The sequence below is a fragment of the Sphaerodactylus townsendi genome, linkage group LG08 (assembly GCF_021028975.2).
Source record: "Sphaerodactylus townsendi isolate TG3544 linkage group LG08, MPM_Stown_v2.3, whole genome shotgun sequence".
Classification (NCBI taxonomy): domain Eukaryota; kingdom Metazoa; phylum Chordata; class Lepidosauria; order Squamata; family Sphaerodactylidae; genus Sphaerodactylus; species Sphaerodactylus townsendi.
Genome location: NC_059432.1, coordinates 76,967,049 through 76,979,411, shown reverse-complemented (window position 1 = coordinate 76,979,411; position 12,363 = coordinate 76,967,049). Strand labels below are relative to the sequence as shown.

General features: G+C 41.8%; 1 protein-coding gene across 1 annotated transcript in view; it reads left to right on the top strand.

Moving 5' to 3' along the window:
- The first annotated feature begins 4,242 nt into the window (after positions 1 to 4,242).
- SLC25A36 (solute carrier family 25 member 36) overlaps positions 4,243 to 12,363 on the top strand; it is a 37,870-nt gene continuing 29,749 nt past the window's right edge. The window contains 2 exon segments of the mRNA XM_048505308.1: positions 4,243 to 4,377; positions 11,299 to 11,469. Of these exon segments, the coding sequence (XP_048361265.1) occupies positions 4,337 to 4,377; positions 11,299 to 11,469 (212 nt within the window). The 5' untranslated portion in view covers positions 4,243 to 4,336.

Genomic DNA, 12,363 nt, shown 5'->3' with positions numbered 1-12,363 from the left:
TACTTTGCTAGATTATTTCAATTTCAAGTAAAAAAATGCCCTTCTGATTGTTTTGAAATGGTGGCCCTGTGAGGAGAGAGAAAAAGTCCCACTTTAACAGGGAATTTTCTGTTCTGAGAGCACAGTGAGTTCCAAAGAGGGGGAAATGTATGTGTAACCAAGAATCAAACCTGAAGGGAATGCATACTCAAAGTGGATACACACACGTAATGTCACACTGATAGAAACATGAGCAAATTCAAATCATGACTTATTTAATGGATTCTGAAAAGTTCTCCTACTTAAGTACCATTATTTCAGCAAGACAGTTTGAATTTTTTTTAACTTAAAAAAATTCCTCAGCATTCAAAGGCATTTTGGATTTAATTAAGAATTTCAGGCTTGCAAATAGTTCAACAACTTAAATCCCATTGATTTCAATGAGATTAATAATGCTAATCAGGGGTGTTGAACTCATTTGTTATGAGGGCCAGATATGACATAAATGTGACTTGGTTGGGCCAGAACCTGGGGGTGGGGGTGGGGGTGGGGGTGGGGGTGGTTGCCTCAGCTGGCCCTAGAATTGTACTGGGGGGCACTGGGCACCAGGATTGGTGAACCCACAACAGAGTAGGGTGAAAGGCCTTATCAGGCCTGTCAGTCAGCTAAGGCAATCTTCCTCCCACTCCTGAAATGGTATTAAACATGCATTTGCTTGGTGAGCATGCCAAAAAGCATTAATTCATATCAAACATACTAAAATAAAAGGCAATCCAGTTTACAAGGATTCGTCATATTTTTTAGAATTTGGGGTTGTAAGGATTTGGATCACAAGTATCACATGAATACAGGACAGAATGAAAAGAACATTGATTCGCTAAGTTTTGGAACATAAAACTATCATAAGACTTTCCATTCTCCAAAGAGCACATAATGAATTTATGGTACACTTTTTAAATAGTTGTAGCTGTCCTGTTTTCAATAAACAGTATCTGAGCCCTCAAGGGGAAGAGAGGCATATAAAACTAATAATAAATAAATCTTAACTTTTAATTGTCTTTAATTTAATTAGTCTTTCTGATTGAACACTTCTACCACTTTCAGTATTACCCTCTACTCTTATTTATTCTTAATCAACTTCCAGCCTGGTATTGCCTTCTAGAACACGGGTGCCCAGGGAATGGGCACCACCCATTAAGCCACCCAAGCCCATCGGAGAGCTTTTCAGTGAGATGGAGAGGGTTTTCTTGTATTTTCATCCTGCGCTGCCAAAAAGCCCTCTGGAAGGGGCACGGTGGTGCTGCAGTAGTGCTGTCTCTGGACTCTGGATTGGGCTGTCTGAAATTTGAAAAGAATTTTTTGTACATGGCCTCATAATCATCTTGTGTTTGTAGTGTAAAGCATACTATGATATCACCTCAACAGGATATGTGGTTTGGGGAATTGTGGGGGAGCATCATGAGCATGATAACATCACATCTGGGAGAAATATAGAAATTATAGTGGTAGTTCTAGGAACTCAGAAATCCACAGAACCACCACAGCTGTGCATGGATTTTCCTCTGGAAGTGACATCATCATCCTTGCAACACCAGTGAGGTTTTTTTAAATTTCCCCTTGCCACCGCTTGGAGCAGTGGCAGGCAATACCGGTAGGAGTTTGGGGTGGGTGCTTTGCAGCCCTGACAGGACGCTTCATGTTATCCTTATCATTATCCTTATCATCATGATAAATAACACCAAAAAGTACTAAGTCTCATTTATAAATCTCTCAGATGTTTGAACTGCCACACAGAAATTCAAAAATCTGCCACACATGTTTTGAATTTCCTATCTGAGTATTTTCCAAGTAGAAAATTCACAATCTTGAGTAGAATTTACATGGTCAGGAGGTAAACATTTCAGCTACGTGTCACAACTGCTGCTCTAGTATGGGCCCTTCACCAGTGTAGCATTGCTGACATGTAGATTGATTATGTGTATGTATTTTACCCCATAAGCACATGTGTTCTAAGAAATCTCACACAGTGCTGAAAGTAAGAAGGTGTGAATGTTTAAAAGAGCTGAACTGTAAGTCTGTTAATGTTTTCAAGGTCACCACTACCCCATAAAAACCTGAACAGACACTTGAATAAAATACAACTTTTATTTAAAGGCAGGAAAGGGGCAACGGAACTGGGAGTTTGGGTTGAAAAGCTATTGACAAAATGATATATTGAATAGTTTCAAAAGTCAGAACAAAAAAGCCTCCAGGTCCTTCCCACAAATTGCAGAAAAATCTGGAACAAGAGAAGAAGAAAAGGAGGGGGAGTTTGGATTTCTCACCTGTAAGGCAAGTCAAAGTGAATTACAAACTCCTTTCCCCTCCTCTTCCCACAACAGTCACAGACACCTTGTGAGGTAGGTGGGGCTCAGAGAGTTCTGAACAAATTGTGACTAGCCCAAGGTCACCCAGCAGGAATTTGCGAGTGGGGAAATAAATCTGGTTCACCAAGTAAGAATCCATCATTCATGTGGGGGAGTGGGAAATCAAACCCAATTCTCCAGCTTATAGTCCATTGCTCTTAACCAGTACACTATGCTGGAAGCATTTTCTGCACGAGGCAGGTAGAAAATGTACCAACACTGTTCACTGTGTTCAGCATTGAGATGAGAAGCTTGCAGCCGTATGCCTTCTCTGGAGATCAACTCTCCCTCACAACTGCCATAAACGCTCAAGTACAAAAGACCCACACAAGAAAGTGCTCCCTCTTCTAGCAATCATCCTTCTCAACAGCTCTACAGGCTATCTTCTCTGTAATCCCTGGAGGTATCCAGCTACCACTTGGAGGGTGGCAACAACACGAACGCAGGGACATAGGTATAGATTTTTTTATGGGGGTGTTCGGGCATGGCCACGCTTCCCCAAGCCCCACCCCTCACCTAGCGCTTATAAAAGCAGCTCTCTGAGGTCGGGGATGGCAGACTCCCCTGCCCTGTCCTCCCCTGCCCCTCCCCTCTGGGCAGAGGCATAGAGGGAAAATAGAGCCTGGTGCAAAATCTGAGTTTTGCGCCCCCCCCTCCCCCCGGGCAGCCCCTGTGATGCTGGAATCCACCCCCAAACAGCATCACTTTCAATGGTGTTTAAACTAGAGAGCCCGAATTCTCCTTTTAAATCCACCTTAAAGGGAGAATCTGGGGTCCCTAGTTAAACAACATTGAAAGTGATGCTGTTTTGGGGTGGATTATCCCCCACCCTGAAACAGCATCACTTTCAATGTGGCGTAGTGGTTCAGAGCAGGTGCATTCTAATCTGGAGGAACCGGGTTTGATTCCCTGTTCTGCCACTTGAGCTGTGGAGGTTTATCTGGGGAATTCAGATTAGCCTGTGCACTCCCACACATGCCAGCTGGGTGACCTTGGGCTAGTCACAGCTTTTTGGAGGTCTCTCAGCCCCACCCACCTCACAGGGTGTTTGTTGTGAGGGTGCAAGGGCAAGGAGATTGTAAGCCCCTTTGAGTCTCCTACAGGAGAGAAAGAGGGGATATCAATCCAAACTCTTCTTCTTCTAAACTGAGGACCTCAGATTCTCCCTTTAAATCCATGCCGAAGGGAGTGGATTTAAAAGGAGACTCTGGGGAAATTTGGGGGGTGCCTGCTGTCAGGGGTGCAATGGTTAAGCTAGAAGCACCAAACTTTCAGGGTATCTTTAGGAGTCTCTCCTAATGATACCATTCAGGTTTGGTGAAGTTTGGTTCAGGGGGTTCAAAGTTATGGACCATCAAAGGTGTAGCCCTCATCTTCTATTAGCTCCCATTGGAAACAATGGAGGATGGGGGCACCCCCTTTAGGAGTCCATAACTTTGGACCCCCTGAACCAAACCTCACCAAACACGGGTAGTATCATCAGGAAAGTCCCCCAAACAATCCCTGAAAGTTTGGTGCTGCTAGCACAAACAATGCGCCCCCTGCAGGCCAAAAACCGAAAAAGCACTAAAATGTTTTAAAAACCCACAAACGGGTGGGCGGAGCTTCGGGCATGAATGGGGGGGGTTCAAACCCGAGAACCCCCCCCCCTTACCCACGTCCATGACAGGAGGTGATGGAAGACATCGATTTATGGGGTCGCCAGGAGTCGGAAGCAACTGAATGGCAGTAAACACACACGTGGGTGGTGCGTCTTGTATGGTTTCTGAGGCATGCCCTGAGATAAATAAAATACAGGCTTGTGATTTGCTCCATTCCCAATAGGTGGCGGCAACAGAGCCTTGTCAAGCTTTGCTGCGCCACTAAGCAGCTGCAGAAGGAAGTGCTCAACACCATCTTCTTTCCCCTCCCTTGCTCTCTCTCCCGTCGGCTGAGGACGAGAATGAGAGAGAATGAGCCAGAGAGACACCCTGGTGCATTTGTTTGCTGGAGGGTAGGTGCAAACGACAGCTGCACTCGATCTCCGCGTGGGGCAGGAGAAGCGCGCGAGGGTGATCAGCTGCCCGTCGCTCGTGGGGAAGAGTATCGGATTTCCATGGGGCCTGTCTGAGTAAGGGTGGGTGGGGATGCATGACTTCCGGAAAGGGAAAACGGTGGTTCGTTTCAGTTGCTGCAGAAGTGGGGTTCTTGGGGTGGGAGCAAAGGCGAAAGGGTGAGAAACCTTCCCGTTTGTTTCTTTGTTAGTTGCCACAGCTGCTGTTAAACCTACCAGCGTACGACTGTGCATGAACCTGCATACTTAGGAATAAATCCATTGGGACCCACCCCTAAGTGAAACATAGTGGGGCACAGGGGAGAGTTGTCTAGTTGATTTTTCTTTCCCAATTAGAGTTTTACTATCATTAGACCCTGACTCCGAAGAGCTTGGTGTGGTATTTTATCTTTCCAACAATTCTTTGAGGTAGGTTTGACTAAGGGAAGAGTGACTGGCCCAAGGTCATCCACTGGGAATATTAGCATTCAGGTGCCCCCAATTGTTTCAACCGCTATGCCACACTGATCTGAGTGTGATGAAATGATGGTAAGAAGTGGTTGTGAAATAATTATTTAAAATAAATTTAAAGTTTGTTTCCTATAGGTCCAAAATATATCCTCTTGCAGTACAGGCTTCCTATTGTATCTGTATGAATCACAGCATTGCCTGATCTCCTTTGACTCAGCCTCTGCTTGAGCTTGAGAATTTTCTTCACTTCTACATCAGATGGGATTGTGACAATCCTGATCAAGAAAATAGGCAAAATTTAAATAAGTAAGGTTTTGGAGTTTGAATGTAAAAATCATTAATGTCCTACATTTTCTTTTCTATTGTTATTGTGACAAATCAGCCTCTGGTTATTTTAACTAAAAATAGCTGTTAGCTATGAATGCTGTCCATGTTCAGTGACAGTTTACCTCCGAATACCATTTCTAGGGACATAGGGAAAAGGAAGCTTATGTACCTGCCCTTTCTAGGCTTGGTAGAAACATCTAAATTGTTGGCAACAGGTTGATGCACTTTAGGGATCTTAAGGGGGTTAACGTGTTCATTCTTCTGCAACCGTCTTCCATACAATTCAGTTGACATCTGGACAGTTAGGGCGTGTCTTTGCAAAGCCCAGATTTTTATCACTGGAGAAAAACAGTTCCCTGCAGCTGAAGTATGCATTGATAGAAAAAGGTTGGCTCTCATTCAGTACTGTTTTGTGGAACAAAAATCCAGCCTAGAAAGCCATGCCCATGAGGAACGTGAACAACTTGGAACCAGAAAATAGCAAAGTACCCTTAAATTTCAGTTTGTTTTTAGATTTTGATCCTGTTTTTATGTACTCTATTATTGGAAATGACTGTGCTTCTTTGAAGACTTTCAGCTTGGTGTGTGGGAAATCCATTTTTAAAAACCAGAAAATAGTCAGAAGTTGGACACGGCAGTGTTTTATCAAGATTAGACACACACAAGAAGCAGAATATATGGTTCCCCATCACCCTCATGTTTTTCAGGAATTATCTGTTGAAAGTTCTTTTTTACTCTGCTTGCTTGCCTTAATTGCTGTGACCATGTGCAAAGTATGTATTGGACTAGATACACCGTTAGTCAGACCCAACAGTTTATTTTATGCCTTCGGACGCCTGCAACTACTTTGGGTGAAGTTTTTAAGGAGGGACACAATTTCTTTTGCGAGGCTGGCGAATTGTCGAAGTTGCCTCCGTCCTAACTCTATTCCTCTTCTCCCTAGTGTAACACTGCAATTCTATACTAGTCTTAACCTACTGTCAAGTAACTACACAGCTGTGAGACAGGATGCCATTTTAAACAAGAACACTTTCTTTCCTGATGGCGTAAAGCAGCTGCAGATAGGAGCGTGTGAAACCAGGTCATTCCCTTCCCCTTCAGAGCCAAAGGTGAACAGATAATTCTAATCCTGTTGCGCCAGGGGGTCGCGTTTCATGCAAATACACGTGGCGTAGCACTCTCATTAGTCACTTTCTTTGGAAGCTAACTTCACAAAACCCAGTGGGGCTTACTTCCAGGCAAACCGCCCCGGGACTCTCGCCGCCCTCCTTTTCTCAGCCTCCCCCACCTGCAGGGAGCGGGCGGGCGAGACGCGTCGCCCGGTTGCAGGCCTGCGTTTCTTTTCCTAGCATGCTGCCTTTGCTTCCATTGATGAGCGTAGACTGTGATCACGTGCACAAAGCCTGATAAGCCTTGGCTAGTGACGTCACATCCCCTCCAGCGCCAATGGCAGCGTCTGTTTATATTGGGCCTTCTTTCATATGTAGGGACGAGAAGGCTGGCTGGGTCTGTATCATGCGCTGTTGCTCCGAAATCAGGCTTTTAGTATTTCAGGAGCAGTTACCCGGGCCTGCTTTTTCCAGCAGCTCCGAGTAAAACCCGAACAGTACCACTCAGGTTGCGTTTTCAGCAGCGAATGCTAGTCCTGCCTCGTTATCTCTGCTCAAAATAGCAGACTGGAGAACTGATCTTTGCCCACCACCACCTTCCTGCTACCCCTTCGTGTTTGTTGGGGACAAGAATGAGAGACGATGAACCAAAAAGATACCTGCGTGCATCTGTTTGCAGGAGGGTAGGTGAAAAACCGGGATGCTTTGTGTTTGTCTTTGTAAATATTGTTTGTTTCCTTTTACGCATTCTTACACAAAATACCTAGTTTTGCATGTGGGTAGCAGAGACTTGCAGGACTTGTTTGGTGTAGGTCATAGATATGGAAGTGCAGAGAGAGAGCACGGGCATGGGAGTGGTGCTAAAAAAAAGTCATGTAATCTTTGTACTAAATCTTAGATCACTGTTTGTATACTTTGTAAGTTCCATGAGTAATTTAGAGGATAACAATATAGGTTTGCTGTGTAAAAAATAAAAAAGGTTTCTTGTGTATATTTTTATAGATGTATCCCTTGTTCAATTTAATTCTTCAATTGTTGTACAAGCACACAGGGATGGGTATGTTAATCTCTTGATGCAACAAATAAACTAGTCTTGGGGTATCTTAAAAGCTTACAACATTTTATTCTAACAAACTGTTATGAACAGAATCTACCTAATCAACTCTTTCAGCTATCAAGGTGATGCTTATGTTCTCTTATGAAGGTAAACATCTCTAACAACCTGTTTGTTATACCTGGTAGTGCTGTATTTTTTAAAAAACAATAGAATAGACTCAAAAGGATTACATACTCTCCTCACATAAGCACACACAAACACAACTTTCCTTGTTTATACATAGATCTTTTTGGAATGGCTGCTGGGATGTCTGAAGCAACTTGCTAAAGTACTGTGAAGTGCTATGAAAGTTGTGCAAGATTTGGGCTAGAGAAATAAAAGCAATAATGTTATGTATCATTTGGGAATAAACCACGTTATGCTCTGTGAGATTTTCTTCAGAAGAAACATAGATAGGCTCAGACATTGAGTATCTCATGGTGTATTACTGGAAATAAGAATCTAGTAACACTGGAGATCGAAGAAAGGGTTTGAGGAAGAATTTTTAGCAAGGTTATTCTGTGTCTATAACAGAAAGGGGTGAATATGATCAGTTTGCTTTACATTAGTGGATTTTTTAATCATAAATATTCCTTAAATTCCTAAGAAACTGCTGTTGGATTTTTTTAAAAAAAGGAAAGAAGATGCACTGAAACCCTTTTTAGACCCACACCATACATTCATGTGCATATGAAAATGTACATAGGGTTGTTTCCACATGATCAGGAATTCTGCTAACTGCACTGGTAGAGTATTTCTCTACATAGGTCCTATATGCGTATTTACCATGGATACACATAAACTGGGTGGGATTGACACTCCATTCCACCATCCATTGTGCATATTAGGGCTGAATATAATGTCTTGAATATAATATCTATGTATGGAAATATGTCAACTTCCTCCAACTTCTTTGTTAGATTACTCGGTCTCACAGAGCACGCTTTAATACAACTAAATCATAAACTGTAAAAGAGGATGAAAAATGAATTTTTCCAAAGTTATTTATAGTCAGTTCCTGGAGCCTCATTATAGCTAGGAAATACCTATCTGCTTGATTAGTGATCTGAGGGTTCCAGTCAGAAAATATAAAATTAACCACTTAACAGGGTTGTGTTTAAACTTGTGTAAAAGCGGACAAGTCTAAGACCGCTTCTGCACATGCAGAATAATGCACTTTCAATCCAGTTTCACAATTGTTTGCAAGTGGGTTTTGCTATTCCGCACAGTCAAATCCAGCTGCAAAGTGAATTGAAAGTGTATTGTTCTGTATGTGCAGAAGGGGCCTAAGTTTATTTCACCTTGTTTCCAGATCAGAAATCCTCTCCACACTGATCGCTTCACAAACACACAAGCTGATAAGGTGTTGGACTCTCTTGCTTTTTAAAAACTTACCACATTTTCTGTCTAAATGGTTACTATATGCTCTATCATGCTAGGCAATAACTGCCTTTCTTCTGGGATGTTTCTACTGCTGGGCTCCATGCACCTCATCATAGAAGAACATTTTACCTGGAGAACATTTTTTTAGAGCTGGACAGGGCCAGAAGCATGTGACATGCTTCTGAAGCTAGTAATTTTCCTCTTTGTCTTTTTGGGATAGTCGTTTGGGCTAGAATGTCTGTCTGTTTCAAGATTCCTTGAAGTTGATCAAAGTTCACATTGCACAGAAGATGATTTAATTTACAGAGTTCCTGTTGCAGAGCTGTGGTTATAGGCTTGCTGACCCTAATTTTGGGTCAGCATAGCTAGAAAAAAATGCATGCAGTCACATGCACAGCAGGGTGAAAGTAACTCTGAGTTATCCGTGCCAACTATTTTTGTAACATAGCTGGTAAGGAATGTTTCTGGCTCCTTTCATCTAGTAAGTTTCTCTCAGGTCATTTTTATTGCTGAGCATAAAAAAAGTATCTAACTTATTGGCCAGTACCTTTTGTGTAATATTTATACAGGTAAAATACCTGTTTAAGAGATAGCAGGAAATTAAGAAATCAGTTGTCAACATCAAAGAGAAGTATATTTCATTTCCAATATTTATTAGTTATTTCATGTGAAGAAGTTTGTTTTTGAGATTAGTTAATATTTTTATGTAGCATTTTATTTGACAAGACAGTTAAAGTTTTATCTGTGTACCTAAGCTTTTTTACTTAAAAATAATTTCACTAAAATCAGTTCAAATGCAAAACATGGAAAACTTTTTTTTAGGTATGTTGTGAAAGGCATCTTAAATTTTGTGCCATAATGTGGAACACACAAACCTGTCTTGACATGAGAATATGTTGATGTTTATTAGTTTCGTAGTAAAACAAGAGTTCATTTCAAAAAGTTTTCTAAAGCTCTTCTGCTATATCATAAAATATGTTGCAACAGTTGCTTTTATTAATTCTGGAACTAGGAGATGAGTAGTGTGAGAAAAGCATTTGACATGTGGGGGGGGGGTTGCAGTTGGAGGGGATGACTTTAATAGAACAAGCCTATGGGCAGGCTAGAACTTCTCCTTTTCCTTTGTTTACTTTTGACCACCCTTCCTGCCCTACCGATCTTGATACTATTGGTTGTTTACATTCTAGTGCAGGCTGAATGTTTAAAATGAAGGAGTGCAGGGGTAGGGAACCTGCGGCTCTCCAGATGTTCAGGAACTACAATTCCCATCAGCCTCTGTCAGCATGGCCAATTGGCCATGCTGGTAGGGGCTGATGGGAATTGTAGTTCCTGAACATCTGGAGAGCCGCAGGTTCCCTACCCCTGAAGGAGTGCCTTTAAATTTCTGTTTATTTGGACAGTGTTCAGCTTTTTGCTGAACAAACACACTCAGGGCTCAAAACAAGATAACAAGCAAGATATTTTACTTTAAGAAATCCACAAACACACAAAATAAGAAATAGAATCAAATTTTACTCAAAACCTTTGTGAATAAGTATGTTTTTAGGCAGTGTTGGAAGGCCAGGAAGGAGAGAGGTTAATGAAGCTCCCAGGCAAGATATTTCTACATTTTAGGAGCAGCTGCCAGAAAAGCCAAAATTGCCTGCAGCACTTTATTTTCTTTATCTGTATTTTTTTGCTTTCTGTGTGTTTACAAGAGATGTCAGCAGAGAGTTCTTAATATTGTTCCAGTTTTAGTATATGTGCTGCCAGAGCAATCACATTATATTAAAATGACCTCTTTCCGTTGGGTATTAGATGGCATTGATGATGATCAGGTTAAGGAGTTTGCTTATCTTGGTATTCTCTTTTCTTATAATCTCACCTGGACTTCCTATCAAAAGGCTGCAACTAATAAAATCAAACCTGGTTTTTGGACAATTGTTAGTTACTTTTGAGCCAAAGGTATGTTTTGAAAGAATATGCCCATGTTATTCTGATTCTATTGATTCTCTAGCACACTGGTCCATGGAATGTAATTTTTATAAGGGTCTAAAATCAAGTTAAATTATTCCTTTCTAAACAGATTGGATCTGAGAGCAAGTTATATTATTTCATTTCTAACAGATTGGACTAGTATCTTTGTGTCTCAGTTAATACCCTATTTGTTGACAAAGATCCTAAGGCTGCATCGGCAGTGGAAAAATGTATCTAAGTCCTTATATCTCTTAAATAATATAGAATTATGCTGCTCAAGATTTATGAATCAAGGAGCTTATGAGGGAAAAGGAAAATCCTTAATATTGCTGTTGAGATGCAGTCTCTACTCATTTAATTGCTGCAGTAGTGTCAAATGTTTATCTTAGTTGGACAATTTTCATTACGTTATTTGCTGTTAGTAGAGATTTTATACAAAGACAATAAAATTAATCTGTTATGCCCCATCTTCAATGGTTAGCTGAGTGAAGACTTGTCCGATTCTAAAATCACTTACGTATCTTGTTTTCTTCTTTGCAGATGTGGGGGCACTGTGGGTGCTATTCTGACATGTCCCCTAGAAGTTGTAAAAACACGATTGCAGTCCTCCTCAGTTACCCTGTATATCTCTGAAGTTCATCTGAATACTTTGAATGGTGCCAGTGTTAATCGTGTAACTAGAGTTTCTCCGGGACCTCTCCACTGTTTAAAGTGAGTAGGCACATACAGTTTTGTCTGAGTTCTCTCATTCTGATACTTAAAGTTCTTAGAAAATAAAATGTACTTCCTCCACTAAGATGAACTATTTTAGTGCCCCAAACTATTCACCTTGATCTGGCTTAGTGGATGCAGAAATCAAGACTGGCTATTTACTGTGAAGTAACATTCATATGGATGTTTCACCTGGAGAGAGCCAGCATGGTGTAGTGGGTAAGAACAGCAGACTCTAATCTGAAGAACCAGGTTTGATTCCCCACTCCTCCACATGAGCAGTGGACTCTTTTTTTGTGAATTGGGTTGTTTCTCCGCTCCTATATATGAAGCCTGCTGTGAGTGACTTTTGGCTAGTTACAGTTCTTCAGAACTGTCAGCCGCACCTACCTCACAAGAAATCTGTTGATGGGAGAGGAGGGAAAGGAGTTTGTAAACCTTTTTGAGACTCCTTACAGGAGAGAGAGACTGTGGAGAAAGGAAGTAAAATTGTCCCCATCCACTGGGGCCAGCATGCTTTTTTCCTGGGTGGCTGCTGTGATGGTGGTTTTAATCACTTCTTTCTGTGCCCAACATTCTTTCTTCCCAACGGCTGCCTGGATCCTGGTAGATAGTCTGGAAGATGTAGAAAAGGGTGGGGTGTAGTTTGATCGGTCCTTTGACCCATACCTGGCCCACAGGTCAGAGAGTGTTCTTTCTTACCCATCTTTTGGTCCCTTCAGTGTTTCAAGAAGGTATCTGCAAGCATTACCAGGCAGTGGTCATGCCCATTTTTCTGGAATGTGCGGCAGAAATGGTGCTCAAGAAATGGGGAATGGTGCTCAAGAAAAAGCCACATGTCAAAGGGTCACATGTTGCTCCTGAACCACAGAGAATCACTCTGTCTCTTTCTCC